Genomic DNA, 26,567 nt, shown 5'->3' with positions numbered 1-26,567 from the left:
AATAAGAAACACTATGAACTTTTCCCTTAAAACAAATTTGATTTAGTCATAAAAATGTAAAATCCTTCAGAAAATCATTGCCCAAAATATATAAGCATAAGTGCCAGATCACGTCTGGTAATTCCTGCAGTGACAATGAGAATGTGCATTCATACTTATGAGCTCATAGAAGCTCCACTACCTAATGTGAAGGTATGTATATGAAAATAATGGTGTACATGAAGCCCAGAAACTGTATGAAAGAAGTGCTTTGAGCCACAAAAACATTACTAATCGGTTATTGCCGTTTTGAAGCCAGTCTGGCATTTAGCCATTATCGTTTTGGCAAGATGATAGCGATGGAGATACTTTAAATTCAGAAAAAATATCTATCTTCAGGCCATCCACTTAGAAATAATGCCACATTTATATAACTCAAGAAACAATGCACAATTGTAGGGGAAATTGTAAATATGCTAAATAATTGTGTCTCAGAGGGCTGGATGTTGGTATCAATGGTTGCCTTGTAGCAAGAAGGTCTTGGTTAGAATCCCAGTGAGGGGTCTTTCTTCATGGAGTTTCTCTAAATTGCCCTCAAGTGTGAGAGTGTGTGATTATTTGCCTTGGTATATCTTGCCTGTCGACCAATGACTGAAGGAGATAGGTCTGTTCTCTTTCTCTGCTGTTTTCAATCACCTGATTTGCCTCAGCTGCAATTCCTGTGTCATATTGCCATTTTTCTGTCTGCTTCTTTGCTCAAAGTCTGTAACTTTTTCAGTAATTGTTTATTAAAGAAAATACACTGTGACCATCCCAAACCTACAAACCATGGCAGATTGCAAGGCCGAGATTCAATATATCAAAAATATTTTCGGTGAGAAAGCCCAGTACAATTTGATATCACATTTATCCAAAGGCATTCCAAACATCCGGTAATCTCAAATGAAGAATAGTCCAACTATTTCACTATGCTAGACCTAAGCAATAACTTGGTTCATTACATTTTGCCCCATTCAGGGGAAAAGACATGACTGAAACTGAAGAACACCATGAACAGAGGGGTGGTTATATTAATATGTGGAAGTTTCCAACAAAGAGTCTTTTACTCTAAAGGAGAGTCAAGTAAGAATATGTGTTCTCAACTAGACTATGACCAACCAAGAACTTGCAGACATGTGTAATTCTAGGTAAGTTTTAGAAGTAGCACAATGATACTCTCCCCAGGAACAAAAATAAGGAAGACTGGAGATATTAGCTTCTGCTGTATTGCTAAGACAGTTTTCACTGTGAAACTGCATATTAAAGTATATTTGGTGCTTAAACTAATAAAGTAAGCTGAAATAGGATAATGCCTTGCTTTCAATGACAAATACCACAGTTACTTTGCAACTGTGAAAGGCAATTTTATCCAAATAATATTGGTTGTATGTAGACATTTGCATTTGTATGTAAAATTTTCAACATGTCTGGACTGGAGAAAATCCACAATAGGTTAAAACCTGTACACTCAGTTCTTGTTTAAAAAAAGTTGCATAATGATAATAATAATAAAAAACATACAGATTACTGCTTTTAATGTTAAGTGATCAATCATTGTCTTCAGGAAGTGCAAAGCAGAACTGAAATCAGGTGTTCTGTTTGTGCGCACAAACTTGACAAATAAAGCTGATTATGAAACAAGGAGAACTAAATATGGAAGATGAATCACACAAGAGCTTTCAAGACATACGTTGTAGCAAAACATAATGCAATTTCAAAATTCTTTATTTCTTAAATGGTGCAATTTACACTTGACTTGAAGCGCTGCTCACCATTCCAATGAGAGAAAACTTTGATGGGATCTAATTTCCTAATATACCAAAAGACTCATTTTCACCAAATAAAAGAACACAAATTATTCCTATAAAACTAATCTCTATTAGTAGCAATGGTATTCTTTCAGATGACTGACCCTCTTATCACCGAATTTGCTCACAAGTGTTACATGGAAGTGCAGCCTAACACCTTCTGTGCAATACTGAATTAGTCTTTTACAAGTCCTCACAAAGAAAAATCATCCTTTGTGGGGATCCACTAAATATCTGACTGACAGCTGAGTTAAAAGGAAGTAATTTGTCTGACTGGCCCTGGGCCCTGGGTGTCTGGAAGGGACAGTCATAGAAGAGCTGCCTGTCAAACAGCGGAATGAGAACATAGAGTTCTGCTGACATTGATTATGACTAAATAAATTAAACGATTTTCATCCCAAGGACCATAATACTCAGGAAAAAGGACAATTCAAGTTCTATATGTACTATAGAACATTTAGGCACTTATCTATAACTACTTGAAAGTCTGTTCAGCTGATTGCTGTTAAATCAGAGAATAATGACTAACCAATACTATTTGTGGACAGTAATACAAATGGTTTATTATTTAGCCTCTAGCACCTTCAATTTAAACAAAGTTTACACACACTACATAAAGTATGGAGGTAGAAAGCAAACACACACAATTAGCCAATCAGAGGCATTAAGGTAGAGATTGGCAGTTGAGAGAAAAAACAGAGACAAATGCTGATGTCTAAATGGTCACTCAGTTTGGTCACTGCCAATGAGAGCAGAACTGATATGATCCACGTATCAGTGAAGCAGCTTGGTGGTGAGCTGTAAGATATGTTTGTTTAACACAGCAGCTCCCAGGTGGACGTATCAATTATCGAATGAGTGTAAAACAGAACAGCGAGCAGACATTGAATATGTACAGGATATATCAGGGCAAACGAAGCAAGCAAATCCATTTAGGTGATTCCAACCCTTTTTGCACTTCTATTTTTGTGGCATACAGAACAAATATTTTATATATATATATATATCAAAACAAATGTTGCTGTTAGAGGAACCCCAGAGTTTATGGAATAGTTGCTATAAATTTCCACAACAGAAAAAACAGAGAAAATACCAGCACCATTTTTTAAGTTTGAGGTTGAAGACTATGTACATTTTTTTACAGCATTTTCCACAAATATCATATCCCCCTATAAAAGGAAAGGTAATTTTGCAAATGTTTTGTGACTTTCTTTATTTTAGAAATGCAGTTTTGGTTATTTAAAAATGACAAATTTTCTACAGTAAATATTTATCAAAAATTATAAGCTGTCATATTTCAAAACGTCATGCAACTTTTGCGGGTCTAAATGAGTTTAATGTAGTTGTTCATGGAGCAAAATTGGCTCTTTGAATTGTAAAGGTATCAGACCATTGCAATAATGTGCAGTAAAGGAAAAATTGTTTTATGAAATACTGCAAAGATCATAAATAAATATTAATCCTTCCCATTTGCAATACCCCTAAGTCACATTCTTGTTTTTTTTGGTCATTTCTAAATGGTAAATTGGAATCTAAGCTGATGTTTGTCTTGGGGTCAAAAGAAAAACAAAAACTCATTAGACAGATTGTGTATGATGCAGGTTTTTAATTCAGTTGAACAAACACAAGTGGAAATGGGAGCACACTTATTATTCACCTCACACAGACTGCCTAAGTGTCTATTATAGCAGGGTATAGGGGTGGACTGAGCAAGGCGCTCTATGCTAATGAACTTTTGATTAACTACTTTCTTAAATTTCCCTCAAAAGGAGGGAGGGATCGAAGCATTGTTGCACACAACTGCCTTCTCTATCAAAGTGCTTGGTTACCATCTAGCTATCCTCCCATGTGAGTGATTAGGAGGGTTCAAAGCGCTACTGCTAAGATAATTTATTAATTATGAGGCATGTTTACGAGACTAAGTCAGCTTTAAGACCCCATTTTGTCACAAGGAAAGATGTCAAAACCAACACACAATGGAGGGTGATTATATGACACATGATGAACATGGACTGCAGACAGTATAGACTAGATTGGCAATGAGGATTGCAGTTTTATGATTTCAATGTGGAGAACTCTTTGTACTGCTACGTTTAAAGATACAATAAATTTTCAACTGCAATGCTTGCAGCACTACACTGATTGATGAGGTTTTTCGCTTTAATGTCTTTTTATGTAAAATACCTACGCTCTTTCTCACTGTGTCGGTGGAACATTAAGAATTCCCAAATACTCTGCAATGTTGTGAATATCAATTGGCCCTGCAAACAGTTTAAAAGAGAAAGTGAGTCACATGGGACACACCCACAGTTTCTTTTGTATGAAACGCTACAGAGCATCATTTTTTATTATGCTACATGTTAAAAAAAAACAACAAAACATTTTTCTACAAAAGACATTTGGGAATATCTAAATAAAAATATATTAACTCCAGAAAAGGCCTGTTATAACCATTTATTTCAGAATTTTTCAAGTGAGAGTACATGCCCTTATTGCTTGCACAAGTTTGACAGATCATCAATTAAGTCTGACTTACAGGGGATTCATAAGAGCTGATCGTGTGTGAAATAGGATAATTAAGCTGAATTTTCAGTTGAGAGGTGGCTCTATAAATTGGTAAGTGGCTGCTTGAGAACAATAAGCTTTTATTGTTGTGCAGTGAAAACAGGGCAGAGGCTTTGTTTGAGTACGGGCAGCTATGTACTTGCCCTTCATATTGGTTCAGTCTGGTCTAAGGAAGGGTAATATAAAATGTTATTCCAATCAGATTTATGCATCATTAGTAAAATTAACACAACACAGTCTCACAGCTTCATATCAGTTGTCAGTTACCAAAGTCAATATGGAGAAGGATTTCATGTAAAGAACTGTTATTCACCTGCCATTGTTGGTTTGGATGGAACTCGTCAATCATAGAATTATTATTCTATGATGTTTTTGTTATATGTGGGTTAAACTTAGGAATGAAGAATGAGATCAGGTGGTCACACAGTGGTAAATATCTATAACAGGGGAAACGAGGACAAGATGAATATACTCCAGGCTGTTGAGATATTGGGTTGTAATCTGATCAAACAAGACCTTTTTATATCCACAGGGCTAAATGCATGAAAATAGATTGGGAACTTTTAGATAACTGTCCTTTATAGTAAATAAATAATAGATAAAAAATATATATATATCCCAACCCAATCAGAAATGTACAAGATGCACAATAATCTGCTTAGAAAAGTTGAGTCAGTTATAGTTTCATTTACCAAAGACCTGGATTATACATTTTTGGATTTGAAGTTTCAGTCAATAACAGGTAGGTACTGTGGGTGAACAGTTCGAATGTTTTAGAAATAACACTATGCAGAGTAAATTATGTACATTCCTGATACTTTCCACTGAATTAATAAACATAACTATAAGTGAATCACGTCATTGATAGACATGTGATCTTAATTTGTTAAGTGCAATAGTTTTTTTTTTTTTTTTTTTTTTGTACCTGAACTTAGAAATTTCTTCTCATATATTGTGTCCAAATAAGTGACCACCAGAAATGTGCATCATAGTGTTAAGACAGAGGTCAATAAATAACCTGGTTCTTTGTCATTCCTGTCTATCTACAGGACTTGGTGAAGTCAGCAAAAATCTATAAATATAATATCACTTTCACATTTGTTTTATTTCTGTAGTTGTAGTTATGTAAAAAGGGAAGTTTAAAATAATGCCTTCATTTGCAAACCTTATGGAGAAGTGTGGCTTTTTAATGTTGGTTTTGTATAAATACTTTTAATATTTTATGTATTCATGAATAACACTGTAGATATTTATAAGGCTGAGCATTTCTTATGTAAGTGAAGTGAGTATTTTATTTTAAGTTATTTTTTAGCCTTGTATAACAGCAAATTTCTGTGATGCTCTCTTGCTAATGCAACCAACAAATTTCCATTTTATGTAAATTTTATCGATTAGCATATATGATTACAAAAGCTTCTAAATTCTATAAGGATATGCTATTCATTAAATAGAAATATATGCACTTTACATATTGAAACTAAAGTACTATCAATAATAAAGTATTTTAGCTTATGTTAAGTAAAGGTACTGTATCTTATAACTGGTTAGTCAAAAACGGTGTGGGCAAAATTATATTTAAAAGTAAAAAAAAAACTGCGGCGAAAAGCCTGTTTTCTCCACATAGACGTTCCTGTAATGTCTTATTTTGTCACAAGGCTCCGTGAAATAAATAAAACAGGTTAATCTATCCGAATGACATCTCACTGTAGGTTCACTGTTAGTTCACTGTGTTAGAACAGGCTAAAAAGAACAAAGCATGCTCTACCAAGCACACTTCATTGACATGATTTCTTCACTTGAGTAAATTGGTGACAGAATAGCTGTGAGCACGTGTGGATTTACACATCCAGTTGCTTAATTAGTGTATGCATGAGCTGAAATGTGTTCAAAGAACTGTAAGTGTTACAATGGTTACATGAAATTTTATATGCATGAGAAAGTATGTTTAAAGCTGTAAAAAAAAAAAAAAATGGCACGTTTATGTTCAAACACATTAGTTCACAGATCCCAATAGTGTACACCAACTGGAGCATAAGATTTAATTGAAACCAAAAGTAGATGTAGGAAGTAGACTTAAAGTTTAAATTTATGACTGGCTTTTGAAACTAAAGTTTGATTTAGTTTGTTAGCATATTGAATTGAAAATAAATGAAAGTGACATTATATTTGACACAAAATCTGGCACACTCAGTCAACCACATAACCACCTCCAATGTGACGACCTTCAAATATCAAACCTCAACTTAAATGAAGGTTAACGTTGATTATTGGCTTTGATTAAAATTCTGATCACCAATTATTGGAGCCCTGTGGCTGCAGACGCAAAGTGTGTTAAAGGCAGAGAGATCAAAGTCAAGTTAAAGTGGACAAGAAAACAGTAAAGGGGAGCAAGGGGAGCGCTTGGAAATAAGCACAATGTTAAAAAAATGGAATAAAAAAAGTAATCGTAGGAAGTTGCTTCAACAGAAATACTAAGAACATATCTATGGCAACAAAAGAGTCAAAAGTCCAAAGTCAAGTTTTGAAAAGGAGCTATGGTATATACAACCAGCAGAGCATGGTAAAAATTTCTTTCAAGAGGTTATTTTCTGAGCGTTCTGTGTGGAGGCATGAAGCAGAGTGGCAGTGTGACATGCATGCTTTGTTTACAAGAACAGAAAAAAAGTAGGCACCAAAAATATCAAGCCCTACTAGGAAAAACCTTCGTCTGATTCTGCTTCCCAAAAATCTCTACGACACAATTTTTACATGACATCCACATGTCTGAATACACAGATTGACAGAATAAAACTGCTTCTGGATCTTAAGATTTGGCAAGATCATCCTCTTTCAGTAGATGTGGCTAAAATAGGATGCTGTAGCCTCCCTCGATCTCTTCTCACCATTTCCCCCCCAATCTAAATTGTGTGCAGAAAGAATGAGCTTGGAACCATTAGCAATGTCTAGACTTTGTGTCTGACAGTGCCACTGGGGAAGAAATACAGCGCGACACCAGTGCTCCCATAGGAAATTACCCGTTTTATCCCCAATACAACTGTAAATGGAAAGTAGGAAACAAATTGGCCAACAAATATACTCAGTGTAAAATGAGTCGCATGGAAACTGATGAGATTGTTGGGACAGCAGGGAGAAAAATGAATCGGGCTTCTGTTTTGCAATACAGACAGTTAGGTTTGAACTTTAAACTTAAAGAGCTCTAAATCCAAATCCAGGGCAAAAGAGCTAATTCAAAAAGATTAGAAAATAATTTTTTCTCTAACGTTTCTAATTTAGCAACAAAAATTCCAATATATGAAGAATATATTTAAGAATTTATAAAAATACACAACAATTTTTCCATTCTTATCTTACTCTGATACAACCAGACCTATATGCTCCTGTTTTAGGTAAATTGGGCTTAGTACAATTATTTTTGCTTTACTAAATGCCAGACTAAAAAGATTTAAGAATTTTTCTCCAAATTCAGAAGTCTACATAATTTAGTAGAATTTTTCTTTCAACCTGACTTCAGTCAAATGTGTTTTGTATCCCTTGAAAAGCTTCTCACAATAGTTTGCTAGAGTTTGGGCACCACTGCCGAGTCAGGCTTAAATGCCATCTAGCTTGCAAACAAATTTTTAGCCCCTTCCACAAAATACCGATGGAACTAATGAAAAGTGTATAAAAAGAACTAGAGTGATTTATTAAACATTTGCAACTTTCATGGGAGCTTGTGAATTTTATATTTATTTCTAAAATGAGTTTATTTGTATTTATTAGTGACTTTTGATGCCAAGGTCACTGACTTTCTTCCAGGACGAAAGTGCAAGGAAGATGTATACAGGTAGGGAGAACAAGAGACAGGCCACCTGGGAAATTATGGCCGGGTCTGAGGCCGCCTCAAGCATGAAATTGAAGCCGTCCGACAATGCAACTCAGTGAAACCTTTCCGCTCGTATTCTAGAATAATTAACGAGCACAACCTCCTGTCACCCTGCTGCATTAGGCTGACCTGCCTATAGTCTCAGAACGGCCGGGCAAATCCACAGCCACTTCTCCACTCTGGAGCAGGTGGAACCGATGTAGAGGAGAGGAAGTCGGAGGGAAGCAAGTTCAAGTCTCAACACCGGAGAACTGACTTTGCAGTAGTAACAGATTAAACTCTTGAACAAAAAGGAACTGCTGACCACCAGGAGACATGAAAGTAATTCCTCTATATTCCTCTGTGACTCATAATTCTTTCCACAACATGAGTCACACATTTGTGTTACATTACATGGAAATGTATTCAGTATACAAAAGGTGAGAAGAGGTGAACAGGTGGACACTGTCATTTGTTAATAAATGGTATGGATTTTTGATATTATCAAACTGTATAAAACTCAGTACACAAAATGCATAGTAACTGTTAATAAAGTGCTTGTCATATCTTTTTACTAAGCTTAGTTTCAGTTAATTTTAAATGCTATCAAAATTAACCTTCATTGCATAGACATATTTAAAGATAACACTTTAGCAACATTTCATAAATGGCCTATCTATTAGAAAGTAAAGGAGCCTTACAAACTCTTCTACAAATTGTGCTTGTAGCCCACTAAGAAGAAAGTGAAAAGAAATTGATATGAGCATCTATGCAGGAGAACTGATGCAGATAGATTTTATCATACACTTGCTTTAATAACTTCCTTAAAGAGATTACAAACGTTCTATCACTACAAATAATTTAAATTCACCTTGTAAGGGTGTAAAACATGCAAGCTGGTTAAAATGTTCATACACAATGCTCATAGCACAGCTGAGTTGTCAGATCAACATAAAGGTACTGATGGGCTACGATTTCTGCAGACGCATGAGAAAATAGGAGCACCAACCAGCACGAAACGCTCTATTAGACAGTGCACAAAAACTACATCTTTCATACATAATTGTAACGATTATGTACACAATGAGACAACTTGTTGTTCAGAGCACTGGGAATTGCAGACATACATTTTGCAGTAATCTTACCGTCATGCCTTAAACTACACAACTGGAGAAATAAAGAAATAGCTCTATTCCAGCTTTGCATTAAAACTACATCTCACAGCAATTGCTATGATACAAAACACAATTTCCATGTTAACAGTCGGCATCCAATCATTTGTAGCTGCTGTACACTAGCAACATTCTGCAGTTATAACTGAGTAAGCGTTCAGGGTTCCCTCCTCCCTGCATGGACATTTGAACTCCAGAGGACAGGGTTCTAACAATCTTTGTTTCAAAGTTCCACACTTTTCCAAAAATAAACATTATGAACATTGAGTAACAACCCTTTTCACAGCTTTTTGGCATCTGCGTTATCTTAGATTTAGTGTTCGAGGTGATCTAACTCTTGGACTTTTCAAATAATGACTAGAGTATCAGAGCAGTTTTGTGAATTTTCATACCTTCATCCCATTTGTTAAATAAACATCAGCTTTAGTGCTTAATTTTTGACATTTTAAAAGAGCATCTTTAAAGAATTACAAATCCAGGTAAATTTGGATGTAAAATTGCCTGGAATTATCAGGTTAAAAAAAGAAGAGGTAAATAAGTTTTCTTTATTCAATTCTTATTCAGACCTGGGAATTAAAAAATTCCCACACATTCCAAGACAACAACGAAACCTTGAGAGAAATTAAAGCTGCAAACATTCTTTAAAATCAATCTACTTCTACTGTCCAAGTCTACACAAGTTTTTCTTTAATCTTTTCCCCAGCAAAGCTATGATTACCATATGGAAAAGAACTTGATGAAGGTAGTGGAAATGAGTGGATATGAGCGCTATAAATCATGACTACCACAAGTGGGTGAGAAGTCTTGCTGTGATGAGAGGCACCGCTTTGACAGTTTGTTTCTCTAGATGAATGGCTTTCATCAGCTGGATTGGAAAGAAATAAACCCTGAGGTATGGAGTAGAGTAGACCAAAAAATAAGAGATGATCAATATGTGCAAAACATATCAGGACACATTAAGATGTAAATTGTATTCAAATTATTTAATTACAAGTTTGAGTGTACCAATACAACATTTCCATTGTAAATGTGCTAACTTTAAGGCCTTGCAACAGAGTTTAGTTTGAAGCATATCAAAGAACCAAATGTTTTAAAATCCCCCGTTTTCTCAATTAAAACACAGCTGCTTTGATATCGTAATGGCAGAGCCGAAGGGGATGCGTACACTGTTGTTCTCTCAGTTTTATCTGACGACGCTTCTCAACCGTGAACAATGACTTGAGATTACTTGACTTCAATACTCATCAAAATTCTCATTTGTGCTAGTATACTTTCCTCCCATTCTCTTTCATAATGGGTTTAGAGACTTTTCAAGACAGCCTTTATCAGCATGCCTCCAAGTGTGAGATGCTTGAGTAGACCTGAAATAGATTAGTCACCGAGATGATACAAGGCTTTTATGTCATGAATATAAAATATCCTTCACATCTCACAAAAGTTTAGGCATTCTATGATGGGGGTTTTGTATCATATTCTTAAGTTTTCAAGCATCTGGAAAGACAGAATAAAACGAGTTTAGTTATACCTTTGTCCAATACATGGTAGACTAAAAGTGGCAAGTGTCCATTGTTCCTAAGCTTTCATGGTTAAACATCAAATAAGAGGAATAAAATCAATAAATAAATGAAGCATGAAACATTTTGTCTCCAAACAGATAAGTAATTTTACGAGCAAATCTTTGCAGTCACATCTCTGGTATAAAAAAAAGAAGAAGAGGAAGAAAAAGGAAGTTAAAATAATATATGAATGATTACATATAATCTGGATGTGAACTAGAGGACATGAGCTGCTTCCTGACAGTTTCTGTTGTAATGCAGAAAATAGATAGAGAACTTTTGATATATATTTCTAAATTGATATCTCATCTCCAAATGACCAGTCTGCACATTAAGCCAAAAATAATTAGCTCGTTTTTCTAAGCCTATATCAGTATTTTGATATCTAATCACGTCAATTCAAGCATGAGCTTTAAGTGACGGAAAGGTAAAAAATAAATAAATAAATAAAATTGCGAATGTAGTGAGAAAGTTTCAGGACGGTGCCCTTGAAATAACGTTTTGACAGCCGCATTACTCTCAAGTAAAACAGACTAATTATATGGAAAAAAGTGAGACTTGCATGACCACTGCATGGCTAAATACTATAAAATTTTCTGATAACATATTGTGTTGTGAGAAATGTGCTGGTAATTGGTAAACAGACACAACGTTTGGCTCTGAAATACAGATGCCCCACAATATTTCTAAACTATTTTTGAAAAGTGATGCTACCACTGCAATAACTAATAAGCCACAAAGTCATAAGATCATGCATGAACCACTGCTGGCCTTACTGAGCTTTATTTCCAGAACTCCCCCCAGGCCCAGGTTTTTTCAGTGTGTAATTACAGAGAGCGACACAGCAACTGGGGTGTTTGTGCGTAGGTGTGTGCGCATCTGCACACGTGAGTTTCAGAGCCATCATTGGAGGTCCATAGTTAATCAGCAGTCGAGCAAAAGTCTCAGGGATCAGCCCATCGATTCTCTCCCAGGGCAATCAATTCCATCAAGGCATTACTTAAACTGAACTTAGATCAGAAAGTGGATGACAAGTAGCACACAAAATGACAGAAACAAGATTGCTGCGCACAGTTGTTGGCTGGCAGAAGGATATTTAAAGGTCTTCAACAACACAAAGAAAGTGCTGAGAGGGAAAAACTGAAAAAATGTACAGAAACAACCAATGCAGATGCTTCTGGAAGGAACAGGTGGTACTGTTTATCCAAGATTGTTGAACCCTGGTAATTTGTTCATCATTTACGACCGTTTGCCAACAATATCTGTCAAAAGATTATCTACCATGAGTGCTGTAACTTAAAGATGCAATATTGCCCATATATGCTACTGCTGTAGAATTCATGCAAGTGCTAACTGTTTTTGCAGCAATGGCCTGATTAATGTTGCCTAATGTCACCTTTACACATGGACCCAGGTCTCAAGGTTCAGTGTCCTGCAACTTTTAGATCCATCTGAGTCATCTGAGTCTAATGATTCATTATATGTTTTTTTGCAAGGTTTGTAAAAGTATGATTTTATTGTAATGTTTGTGGTGTGGAACCAAAGAAGAATAGTCTCTACTATGACAGAGACTAATGGAGATCTTTAAATAAACAAATAACCAAATAAGGCCAAATAATGAGGAAAGTACACAAATGTGAACAAATGCAAAGTTTCAGTTCCTGCTGTTCTAACACTGTTTTATTTTTACCTCATAATACATGTAGAATACCATAATAGACCTGACGTGATCAATGTGTCTGGAAAGAGTTAGAGAACCTCTCCGTGTCTGACCTTGATTAGATATAATGAGACTAAACCACAAGTCTACTGATCTGATGAAATGGGTTAGATTTTAACCTTGCGATGAATACTAAATACAAGTATTGACTCCAGTTTTACCCACATACTTATGCCAGTGTGCACACTCTAAGCTTTTAGAAAAGGCATGTGCTCGTATGCAAACCCACACACGTTCTTGGCCTCTGTCAATCAAATTTATCATTGGGGATCTTCAAAGCCCCCTTTGATCACCTCTTTGAGATCCATATTGATGAAAAAGTGCCAAATAGGATGTGGGTTGTAGTGTGAGAGTTGAATGATAAGACTGAAGAGGAAAGACAGACTTCTAGCTCCGAACCAGGACATATATTTGATGAGTGTCTCACCAGTCCTGCATCTGTGAAGTAAATGGATGCTCTATGATGACTTGCCAAAAATAGTGAAAAGCTAGTAATCTGAAACTGAACAATGGAATTAAAATTGTTCATCAATTGATACTTTGTTAAAGGGTTTTATTGAATTACTGGAGTTTACTGGGTTTGGGAAAGTAATTTAACCAGTAAAGACGGTTGGCTTCATATCCTAAATGCTTATATTTGTGCTCAACACACTGTTAAAGTTTTTTTCCCTATTATCATTTGCTTTCTGAGATAAATTATGTAATATCTGACAGCTTACTGTGACGCAGCATAAGTACACTGTGAGCAGTTTTGCTAAAAAGATCATATATGCAAGAAACTTGGGTAGAGTGGAAGTACACAAGGAGAAAAGACGGATGCCTCCAAACACCCCAAAAAAGAAAAACAGCAATTGCTTCGTTGGAAACACTTCTTACCCCAGGAACAGGACACAGTTGAAGTCTTGGATTGAAGGAAATAAATAAACCAATGCTTAGCAAAAATAACAAAATACAGGATATCTTTATGTTTGCCAATAATGATTAGCTTCAAATGCAACAGCTTTTCTATACGTTTCTGATCTGTATGAATAAAGTACATTTGACTGCAACTGCTGTCTCATTTATTCAGTAAAACTATGTTTTTTTCTCCAAAAGTTCCTCAGGTAGATGTAACTGACTTAATGTAATTAATAACTGCCTATGTCTAGCTTTGTGGTTGTAATTTATAAGTCTCTCAAGTAACAGATCTAACCACAAGCAGTAAAGTGTCTATTAAAGGTTTTAGAAGGTATGTGAAGTAGTACGAAAATATAGATAAGTTTTGCTGTGGACTACTTCATTAAACTTTAAAGTATTGGTCTTTCCTGCTCTGATCAGGTAAAAGTAATAGAGATAATTAGAAATTCTTTCTTTCCACTTTTCATGTTAGCTGTGTGGAAATGATGTAAAAGAAGTTAAAATCTTTTTCACTCTTTTGACCTTGATTAAACCATGTACGGCAGTCAACTGAAAGCAATTTTCTGATGTAGTGTTCAAGGAATGGAAGGTTGCAAAGTGCAGCAATCACAAAGAATGGGCATCCTTGAGAGTGACGAAAGTGTTACCAAAACAGAACTACTGTCAAGAATCCAGAATTATTGTATGAAAAAAAAAACTGCTGATGTAATGCAGATGTTTATGCTCTCTAAAATATGCAAGTTGACTTCTTTTTAACTCACGGATACACACCCCCTCACACAACATGTGTTAGAACATGTGAGACGTGTCAACTGTGTATGTGGGATTAGGTGTTGACCTACCTGACTCTCTGTTCCATCTGTCATTATATCAGTGTTTGCTTTTGTGGCACCGCTTATCAACATGTGTGGTTAAGTTCGCCTGTTGAACATGCAATGCATCTGTGAAGCTACTTACTGCAGATTGCATCAGCCTCATCCGAACCATCTGCACACTCTGGTTCTCCGTCGCAGCGCCACCTAGCAGGCAGGCACTGTCCATTCTTACAGGCAAAGTCAGTGGTCGCACAAGTCTTCTTTGCTGTGGAAATGAAAGAAATGTTTACTGTGATAAACCTGCGAAAAGAAATCCTGTAGCTAATATACACTGGATTAACAGCATTATTGCTCTTTAAAAACAGTAACTACTGTCTTATCAGTGACAGCATGTGGCAAAAATGAGCAGAAAAGAAACATCTTACAATTCATTCAAAAAGGCCAATTAATTCAAATCCAACAAAAGTCAAAAGATAATCCCTGAGCTAAAATTCCAAACCAATTTTCCAGTTAAATTTTTATTTAATCATAAGCAAGTAACATTTTGACTCAAACTGTTGCCGGCTGCGTTCCAGGTGCTGTGTTCACAAGCAGCTTAGAACGTAGGAGGTTGAGAGGCCTTCGATAAACTATTCCTTGACAAAGATTATTTTTTCACACCAACTTTGGGTCAGGGACATATGCTAGGTGAAATCACATGTCAAAAAGTATGTATTCTGTCCAAACCATGTTTGTATTCCAAGATTCCTTTTCTTAGCAAAGGACCGGATGTGCAAAATGTATTTTGAAGGACAAGTGTAACTTCTATTTTTCTCCTGTGTACAAGAGAATATCTAATTTAAAAACCATCCTATATATAACTGACTGTATCCTTCTCCAATTGTTGCCTTCTCCTTTACATTTTCAACTCACAACTCGACAAATTGTGCATCTGCGCTTTACTTTGAAAGAAAAAAAAATCTGACCGTATACTGTGTCTGTACAAGTGTGTTTTAACAGTTTTATACTTAGCACACAGATTTCACTTGGTGTCAAATTTCCTCATCTTTGTAGGTTTTTGAAAGATGTGTTCCCCTAACAAAGGACACTCTAGAATACTGGAGGATTTTGTGTTGAAAACGTTTACAGTAAATTGCATCACAGATTCATTTTAATGAATGACAATGATTTGCTCCAGCCCTGGCAGTATATCCTCTTGTTTGTAAAGCGGGACCCTTATTAGCTTGAAGTTTATTGTGTATAGTGCATGACGTCCCGCAGTGTTGGTGTGACTGACAACACCTCTGGGAGCAATAATTATGAAGTACAAGCATTGAAAACTGACACCATCGCAGCAGTGGAGATAGATCCTTTCTATATGTATATGAAATTTTGCTTACAATGTAAGGCGAAAAATAAATTACATGTGCACACGCTCGCCAGCAAACACACAATATTGATTTTTATAAGAGAAAAGAGGCTGCTTGTAGGGGGTTGAAGACATTAGAGAGATAGAACCGAAGAAGGTGTAGGTCTAGAATAAATCAGCAGCATTTCCCTGGAGACTTGCAGAGTAGTCCGAGCTACAGACAAAGGTAAATAGAAAGAGCAGGATGGAGAAAACGGGGATACAGAGACAAAATGTGTGACGGAAATGCACTGCCGTTGCAGGGTCTCATGTAATGCCATCAGTCATCACAAAGGATCACATAAATCCCCTTCATTCCTACCAGCATGTTAGCATAAATCCTATCTCTTCCTGTCTGCTTTTCCTTTTTTCCATCTTTCACTGAATCTCTGCTTATAGCCTGATAACAGAGATTTGTGGAGCATGCAAGGAATGTCCCCTCGGAAGTAAAAAAAAAAGAAAAGAAAAAAGTGCAGTCAGTGGCATCTTAAATCACAATAAGCCTCATGTCGAATATCCATAAATTAGGATTTCCTTTCACACTCATGTAACATCACCTGATGTAGGTCATCTTAATCTTCAAAAGCAGCTTTTTAAAATCAGAGGAAAGTGCAAAAGAGCGAAAGTAAAAGGCAGGGATGCAACATACAGTTTATGAACACAAAAGACTCATTAAAATAAAGAGGCTTGTAAATATAATCCCATCAGTTTCCAACAAATCTTTCTTTTCTCTTAGAGAACAAATGAAATTTGATTCAGCTTGCCCTTTTAATCTACGGGTGAAAGGAACTGAAAAGCTTGTGTCCATCAACAAATACAATATGAATTTTACATTTCTGGAAGATATTGTAGGCAAAACATTGAACACATTCAAAGTTAAAACTGTGATATGACTATTATTCCTACTCAGATTTTTCTGTGTCTGGAGCTTAAATGCTCAATAGTGGGAAAAAAAACAACAAAAAACAAAACAAAACAAAAAAGTCCTATACCGATAAAAAAACTTCAATCACAAACTTGCAATGGATTTCTTCAAGACTAGAGACTAGTCCTATATTTAATAATTTCGATTTTAGTCCTTCATGTAAACTAGTATATAAAGCAATAGTATATATACCAATATAAGACATAACAGTGGCCAAGTGTCAACTTATGCATTGACTTTGTGGAACACAGCACTGCCTCACCCTGCTCTACTCCGATGTATTTCAACAGACAATGTATAAATTTAAATTCTTCTTAAAATGTTGAAATCATAAAGAAAAAAATACATAGAGGAGTCAAGTGGACAAATTTTTTTCTCTCAACATTGAAACCTACTTTACTTGTCATGATGACCGGTGAGGCATGCAATTTTTATACAAGTTTTAAATTACAGTACCCATGTTATTTTTTGTAATTCATGTAAACCTAAAATTTAAATTATATTCTTAAAAAGGTCTCAAAGCATCTTAAAATGAACTTAATTTAACTAAGAATCGGAAAGCCTGTTTTCAGTACCAGCTCTTTCAGATTCATATAGTACAGTCTATTAGGGAACTCCAAAAACATAAAATAACTTCAACTTTTTTTTCTTGCTCCGACAGTAAATGTAAAATTTTTTACTCAATTAGCAACACAGATTCACATCAATGACTTGATTGAAAAGATGTGCATAACATGATTACTAACTGTAGAATCAAACCATATAGCTGGACTAGAATGCATAAAGTCTGTTCATGTCTTTCAACGCTTCTGAAAACTTGCTGATGCACACGCAAACACCTGCTTATATTTGAATTCTGATCGACCAAGAACTGTCATATACAAGCGTCATCCATATGGAACAGTCTGAATCTAGCTTATGAGGTGTGAGAGTGAATGTGGAGAAAGAGAAGATGTATAAGCACTTTAGACAAACACACACACACGCACCCCATCATGCAGACACACACAGCCTACATACCATCCACCCTTCCACCTAGAGTGGAGACGTAACGTTTTATTTTAGTCCCCCGTCTCCTGATGGAAAAAGTGATGAATATTTATGTGAGAAACAGACACACCGGTGTAGCTCCTGGCAGATTTTATCGACATTATTGAGCCATCAATAACTTTGTTCACATTTAAATTGCACCATCAAAAGCTCAATTCTGCCCCATCATCCCACTTCACTTGCAGTTCTCTTAGGTATTTATTCTATATGTTTTGCAAACTATTGTCCTGTTCATTTCATGACTTTGGCATAATACATTCAGTTTATTTACATTTATTTTGATCTTTGCTTTCCTGACAATGTGAATGCTAATTCACAGGTATTAAATAATGTATTCCGGACAAGTGAAGGATTATGCTGTTACAGGTATACATTATCATAAATAGTTTTGCAGGGTGTCAGGTGCTGCTGGCCTTTACACCATGCATTAATTCTTTGCACCTCTAAGGACTTTCTCTGCTGAAATCATGGCATAAAGCTTAGAACAACTTGGTTTTGCTCATAAAAGGTAAAGTAACATCTAGCAACCACAGCACATAAAACTGATGTTACCTATTCATGGCATACTTCTACATGTGATCAGAAAGATAGGACTTTGTGACAGATTTTCCCATTATGATCAGATAATATGTAAAACAAAATTACCCCGGTGTAAACTTTACCACAAAAAGTGTAAACTTTGCCACATTTTGCCATGTAACAACCACCAACTTCCAGTATTTATTTGGGATTTTATGTTGTGGATCAACACAAAAATCCATAAAATGAAAGAAGAATGATACATAGTTGTCACTTTTAACTCCCTTATAAACTGTAAATCAAATTTAGTGGAAAGAAAACTGCTTCAGCAGTCCCCAAATTACTAAAAAGAGTTCACTCCTGCAGAGTTTAATCATTACAAATTTAGTTGTTCTCCTGAAGGAAATTTGTTAGAGAACATTTGTGAATGAACAGCATCAAAAAAGACAAAGGAACACAGCTACCTGATGCAACAAATAAAAGCCAACACGTGACACTGATGTAGAATATCAAGCTGGAAGTTTTACTTGAAAGACGACTTAGAGACCATAATGGTGACTTAATGGATATTCTGACACAAGACAGAACTGAATATTCATTCAGTGCATAGTTTACTAGGGATCATTTAAATCAATATAATGTAAATGTGTCAGACTTGGTCAAATCTCAATTAAACCACTCAATTAAAGCTTTTGGGACTTAATCTAAAGCTAGTCTTTATACCTCATAGAGAAATTGGGAGCAATTGTCTTGTGCTCAGGAATCTTATGCAATTATATCACATGGACACACAGTCATTTTAAAACTGCCTTTATCTCTTGTCCAAAAGCAAATGTAATTTAATATTTTGCTGTAGGCCTTTGTATGGTTTTTAAACCAATTTTAAACTATACATCTAAGTCTAACAAATCCTGCTCTGATTTTGATACTCTTAATGCCGCACCTCTAATAGGTCAGACAGTGTCAATTCTTGACATATCGGTAGCTCTGCTAATGCATTAGAGTGAGAAATCATTGGGTAGATTAGCAGTCATCTACCCTTTAAATAAATATCATTGTGTTAATGTTTAATGTTAATGCTCTGCTGACATTCAGCAACTGTCACTCTGAAAACCCCAGGGATCAATGAGTGACTAAGTCAACCCACTGATGTTCACCTCGAGTATAACCAACCTGCACAAGCTTGCAGCTTATTAGGATTCTCCTCTACGTATTACTGCCAAGATGTTTTGGAACACTGGTTCAAGACGAGAACAAGTAAAGGTCATCCTGTTGCCTTGAAGTCATTCAATTTTCCATTCCGCTAGACACGTAGTAAAAGGAATACAGAAATAAAACAGTGACCGAAACATAAATAACTAAGGGAACACTGTGTCACCTGTAATCAGGATCTTTTCACTCCACATACCAAAATGTGGATTTCCTTCTCTGAGACTTGCTACATGCAATTTTTACTTATGCTTGAAAAAAAAAAAAATATCAAATGTCTTACCTTTGTCAGATGTATTAAGTGAGCTGAGTGGAAACCTTTCCATCTACTTACTATCAAAAATAATATTTAGCTCTATTTATATTTATTTCTGGTCACCTACATTGGAGGAAATCAAACCTTGCATCAGTATTAAACCTGGGTTTATCGTTACACCAATGTGACTTTTTTTTTTTTGCGGCTATTTTAATGCAGACAAAAGCAAACATGTCGAATAGCAAACATACAGATATTTTAAACTGCCTACAGATATATTAAATATAGAAACATACAATATACTGTAGATATTTAACAAGAAGGAAAATTGAAAAAATGATGGTGCATGACATGATATCTGGGTGTACATATTCCAAAATGGCTCACAAAAGATTAAAAAGTGCAGAAAAATGTAGATAAACAACCTGTAAATACTGTAACCAGTGTTTAAATTGGACTGTTTTTTTTCTTTTTAATTTGTTACATTGTTAATCTAAAACAATATGAAAGCCTTGCAAAACCCAGCAATATACGGTCTTTAAACTCTGTAAAGAGAATGTATTCATACTTCCTTTCAGAAAACATGAAAAGCGCCACCTGTATTCCCTGGAGAGCAAGTACAAAAATGTCCTGTAACAATGCATGCCGGAAAAACAACACAAAAAGAAAAAAATATGGTTCAGTTCTTCTATGACTGTGAACAACTATAGGGAACAGGACCCTCAAAGAGCAAGCAAGTCAAGAGAGAAAAAGGAAGAAAAATGAGAAAAACTACAGAAAGTGAGAAAGAAACGAGTGTGCTGAATGTTGGAAAAAGAAGAGAAGAAATAGATGGTCTTCCACATTGTTGTGATCGGTTAAAGAGCTAAAGAACGGTGCGTGTCAGATGGAGGAAAGAGACCGTTAATCAGCGGGTAGAGGTTAGACCACAAATGTGGGGGAGAGGAGAACATAAAATGTGATGACTAACATAGACAAGTATAATGTTGGTCTTTTGAAGGGATTAAAGGCTCATTGAATTTCCCAATAATCAGTTGGCTACCAAGTCACTGTGAACAAGCAGAAACAGCAATTTCGCTTAGACTGCAAGACGTGACTGAAGATTTTGTAAGGCTGAACTTTACTATGTTAAAATCTAAGTAACTCATTCACATACCAACTGCAAAAATACATGTACATAAAAAATAAATATTAATAAAAGTGCTTTGTCCTCCAACTAACTGCAAAAAAAATTGAATTGCAACAGAAATGGAAACAAAGAGGTTAAAAATTTTTCAAAGTTAATCTTTCTCAACAGTATATTTGAAATAGTCTTTACGTCACTCCATATATTATCATTATACTTTAATGACTTAATAAAAGACATGAAAACAAAATAGAGTTAATAATCCAATAAAATGAATTAGCATAAATGTAATAGTCTATTTGTAGACTCTGATCCATGTACTACAAAGGCTAGCAATGTGACGTGAACCCTGTGTTCCAGGGAGCAGTCTGATCAAACACACAATATACTATGCTGCTTTCTGAGCATCAAATACCACCTACAGGTTCAAAGAAGCTTGTTACCATTTCATGATCCCCTTGTTTGGGCTCAAGAGAACCAGACCTATAGGCCAATAACTTTTTGAAGCAAAAAACATACAAAAAACAACAGAATCATTTATGTTGTGCACCAGATGTGAGTAGAACTGGGCAGGACCTCGAGCGCCTGGGTGACATTTGAATCATATAATCTGGTAAAAAACGACCCTGAAGACCAGCGGGGGGTAAGATCAAAGAGAACTGAAGAAAAGGTAGAAAGCAACTTCAAATACTCTGTAACTTCAAAACGACAAGAAGGGAAGACAGCTGGAGTTTTTTTCAGAAAGTTCATATCCCTGGATTTCTTATTATTGCATGAATTGACATTTAAGTAGGTGACTATTTGGTTCATCTCTGTATAAAGTTATGAGATACCTTTTCCTGAGAAAATTGCATACAAATGTGAAACTTATAAGATTTTGGTGAAAAATAGAAGTAATTAAAATATCACAATAAAAGCAAAGTATGGATTTGATAGAATTGGGCAGGTTTAAGCCTACATGCTTACAACCAAACCTGGTAAACAAGGTGCCTCAGACCCCTGTCTTAAGTCCAGATAGGGCTCTAAGGAGAGGAGGGTGGTTGAAATCCAAACAGGTTGGGATAAAATATTAATACCTTATAGTTTACACAAACAGCATAAAACATACCCTCTTAAATGCAGGAAAACCATCACTTCTTGTTTGCAAGTGAACTGCAATAAAGTGCAATGCAGATAAAAATCATGTGGTAATCATACACTTACTGCTTCTAAAGCAGGATGAAAAAATAATAAGCTGACAAAAGAGACTTTGAGGAAGAAAGACATGCAGTCACAGAGGCTAATCACTTTTTTGTTGTGTGCGGAAAGATAAAACTGTTTACAACCATATCTCTCTTTCCCGATTTCAGAATAAAAACAAGTCGCCACACATCCTCTGTGTTTCAAGCTCCTGCAGCCAAATAATATGACTTAGTTCAATCTGATTTGGAGCAACATCCAGAGGAAGCTAATGAAAAACCTGTTTTACATAATATTCAAACAGGTTTTATCATAGGGGAACTTAATGGCAAACAATAGATGCTTACGTCCAAGACAAGCTTACATTATCTGGTTTACCTAGTGGCCTGATCTTTCTGTTCAAATGAAGAAAAGAAATATGGGCATGAGCTGAAAGTCAACCCTGTTTGCTAGACACGTTGACCAAATATTAGCACTTTAAAATGGCAGCCTAATTTCCCAGCACTTTACCAGATATTTCCTTCCTCAGCTACAGACTTGACTTAAATATTCAAACTTCTGTTCTTTAAACAGAAATTTAATTTTCAAGCTTTACTTCATACCGCATATTTCATTGTGTGGATGATTCATTTTAAATGTGACTTTTTCAAGTCAATGAACACAAACCATCAGTTTGAATGCACAAGTGTGTGATGTCGGTGCATATTCTGAGTCATCTTGTGGCTCCTGTTAGCCATCTATATTAAACTGAACAAAAATAAAATAAAACTAACAGAGGAGGTGCCTGAAGGTACTACTTACCAAACTTGCAATGAAGCCTTGACTTTGTTTCTCTTTTTTTAATTCAACTATTCCAACCTTAAACTATGAAGTGACCATAGTGGGACTTCATGTCTCAATGAGCTCACAAACCTGAAAATCTTGATTGGCGAGTTTAACCTAAACAAGTTTTATGATGGCAACAGTTACATACATAATAAACAGTTTTTTTAATCTATTTGATCACTTTGGCTGTTTTCTAACATTACGTTGGCTAAGAAACTCAAATTCTTAAGCATTCTGATAAGATTGACAGTCTTGCAGGTTGTGTTTCGTACATCCACACACTTTCACATCTTCCCAAAACAACAAGATTTGCATCAGACACATGTCACAAAGACCCTCCAAGTTGAGCTCCATGCTTGCCTCCCTTTTTATTGCTCTGTCTTACTTTCATGTCACATTTGATCTCTGCAAATTATTTTTGAAGTTGAAGGAAACATGAGCTGAACGAAGAAGTGTAGATCCAAAGCACGAGGGATGATCAAAGACAAAATGAGGATAAAAAGTGTTCAAGTGAAATGAACATGGTTCCTCCAAATGAAAAGTGTCAGTCTGTCTGTTTTACTTTTATGTTCCAACATATACAGACAGTACTTTGAAAACCATTCATACCCCAAAAATCATTTTAAGTTTAGTCGATTTACAACTAGATATGTCAGTACACATTATTTGGATTTTATGTGAAATATCAACATAAAGTACTCAATATTTTTTAAGTTCAAAGATCAGTGCAGGCTTCTCTATTATTATCTTTTAAAATTTTTGATATTAAACATTTTTACCTTTGTATCCTTGCCCTATAATTTTTGCAGCTATGCATTACTTTGTGTTTGTCTACCACATAAAATCTTTTTAAATTGCTGAATCAGACTAGTGGCTGTTTAACTGCAAAACCTGCATACCTCCCACTCTCTGAGAGGTAGGCAATTCAGATATGTAAACTCCACATATTTAACATGTGAAGTAGGTAGTGCAAATCTAGATAAATACAATTATTTCCTTTTTACCATAGATGTCTTTCCCGTTTTATTTTTCTTTTCTTTTAGTTTCCCTCTCCATTTCCTCATGTCCTTTGGACGTCACACTTAACTTTTTTTTAGAAAAACCATCATGAGTGCAGAGATCTGAGACCGGAGCCCCTGTATGCTGCACTGGTGTAGCTTCAGAGACTGCTAATTAAGTCACCGCACAAAAGGGCCCACCAAGGGAGCACGTGGTGAGGAAAAAACAAGCAGAGCCAGTTTTTTTTTTCCTTAGATTTTTTTCTCCTTTAGATGATTTAGTCAGATGGAACCTTGTAAAGGCTCTTGAACTCACATTTGGGATTATACAAATTCTGTCCTCCACAAGGGGGAGAGGTAAAAGAAGCTGGAGTGGGTTGTACTCACAGACGTCTGGGTATGAGGTCATTTTTTCAGCTTCTGTATCGTTTATTAGAAGTGACACATGCACAGCCACATCTCATTGTACCGCATTCAACCAGTACACCTAAAAACACTCTGACTCTACAAATCCCCACTAACAGCAGACCATTTAGGCGACATTTCGCTCTCAGGCTCGACCTGCATTGATTTATTAAACACTCAGACACCGATAGCAAACCTCTTACTCACACCCATACCTGCACACCCCAACACACACACACACGATCCCCTCCCCCACATCTTACCCCAATACTCCAGGCTCAGTATCAGACACTCTTTCCTAGACATGGCCATCGTTTTAATGATATCAGCCATAAAACTCTCAGTCTGCTCCACTTCACATTAACATTTAAAATCTCCAGTATTTGCTTTATTTCTCCAGATTTTCTCCAAAGCTGTTGCAAATCTGCCTTTTGTCTTCATTGAAAACAAATGATTGGATGACTGAGGAATATTAACCAAAACAATAATTGTGTCTGCTTTGACTCATATTGGTATTTCTGATGTTCAAATTGTTCAATTGGCTATGTTGTGGGGAATAAAACATTTTCTTATTATGGAAAAAACACTTCATTATCTATACAATCACATACATGCATTACTGTGAAACGTACTTGTCCCCTTAAAGATTTCATTAGATTTTTGCTTTTGTCAGCCTTAAATGTTTTAGACAAAAAAATATCAAAGATAAACTACAGAAATAAAGATGTCACTTTCACATAATTATGTCATTTGTGGAGGGAAAAAAAAGCTACTTGCAGTAACCTGCTTCTAATTGCCCCCTAAATATAGTAACTTCTGCCATGCTTGGTGAAAACTGTCTTCACATCAGTTGAGATCCAACTTTTACATTGATGCAATGGAAAACTGGTTCAATATAGATAGACAGATAGATAGATAGATTTTTAGTTATGCCATGATGAGCAATTCATTTTATACCAAGTAACAATAACAACAACAAACACATCAACCATTAATATTTAGTTTGAGGGAGTGGTACTAAATTTACTTGCTTCAACCAATGGAGGTTAAAAACACAAAACTTGTCAATCAAAAACATATAGGTTCTGGTATGACTAAAATGGTGAATATTCTTTGCAGAAACGTTTTAGTCCACCCACTGTTTTAAGTCGTTACAGCATCTCAATTGCAATTAAAGCCAGACTTTGACTAGACCACTCCACATGAAGGGAGTGGACAATGCCTCCAATTGTGATTTGTTGGAGACCTAAAGCCTTAAAAAAAGCTTTCACATAATAGATGTCATTGACTTTGTTTCTCATGTGTTCTTGAAGTTCTTTAAATCATGACCTAATAAGTCACTTTTAGCCTACGCCATGACGTCAGAAGGGTTATGATTAGCTTTCACAAAGTGCCAGGATTTTTGACTAGCTTTTTGGAAAATTTCTATTTTTCTGGTATTAAATTTTATTTTATGATTTTAAACATTTAACTGTGAAGAAAAAGAATAAACAGAAAAATAAATCTGTTGGAGGAAAACATCTTCAAGAGACGACAGTGTGCACACAAATGGAAATTTTCCCATATGCACACATAACTGTCCCATTGGATCTATAAAACCCTTGTGAAACCTGGGGGAGGGGACATACAGTGTCATTTGGAAGCTCTGTTTGTCCAACCCCCTTGCACCTACACATGCAAAGATACACACAATCTGAACACAAATATTGCTATGTGAACGTCTAAGCGAAAGACACAACAGGAAGAAATAAAGATGCCCCACTGCTTCTGCCTTACACACTTTAATAAATGACAAACTATTCACCTGTTATTGCTTTCAAAGAACACATGCTAAATTATCAACAACCTTCATTACTAAGGTAATTAATAAACACTAATTACGAATGTTGCACCCTACATAACTGTTGTGCACGTGGCAGCACTTCTTCAAATTTATAAAGTCAAATCTTTAATTATCATCCTAGTAAGTGACTGACGAGCAAAAAGAGGCAATGTTTCAGGAGCCGCCTCCACATACACAAAAGAAAAGTCTTGTACCAGCAAACAACATTCCCGCTGGCTGTATGAATCAGTGCTCACTGTGGGTCTTCTAATTCCCTTCTTGTACAGCCCTGTACTTCCTCCATCGCCATTCAAGTCCCTAACCAGCACACATGCCGCGCACTGCTGGTCAGGCCACGTGACGGCTACTACTGGGCTTATTATCAAAAATCAGCACTCGCCAGAGGGAGTGGCTGGGGACAAGGAGGAGAGGAAGGAAGAGGGCATTCCAATAAAGCCTGCTGCGCATCTACAG

The 26,567-nt window shown here is 35.9% G+C and overlaps 1 protein-coding gene across 4 annotated transcripts in view; it reads right to left on the bottom strand.

Moving 5' to 3' along the window:
* The window catches only part of lrp8 (low density lipoprotein receptor-related protein 8, apolipoprotein e receptor), a 163,779-nt gene that overhangs the window by 73,520 nt on the left and 63,692 nt on the right, over positions 1-26,567 (bottom strand). For all 4 annotated transcript variants that reach the window (XM_032571753.1, XM_032571754.1, XM_032571755.1 and 1 more), the window contains exon 3: positions 14,535-14,657. In XM_032571753.1, the coding sequence (XP_032427644.1) occupies positions 14,535-14,657 (123 nt within the window). The remainder of the gene's footprint in view (positions 1-14,534; positions 14,658-26,567) is intronic.

The sequence above is a fragment of the Xiphophorus hellerii genome, chromosome 9, assembly GCF_003331165.1.
Source record: "Xiphophorus hellerii strain 12219 chromosome 9, Xiphophorus_hellerii-4.1, whole genome shotgun sequence".
Classification (NCBI taxonomy): Eukaryota; Metazoa; Chordata; class Actinopteri; order Cyprinodontiformes; family Poeciliidae; genus Xiphophorus; species Xiphophorus hellerii.
The sequence above is the reverse complement of the archived record's forward strand: the minus strand, read 5'-3'. Positions and strand labels throughout refer to the sequence as shown.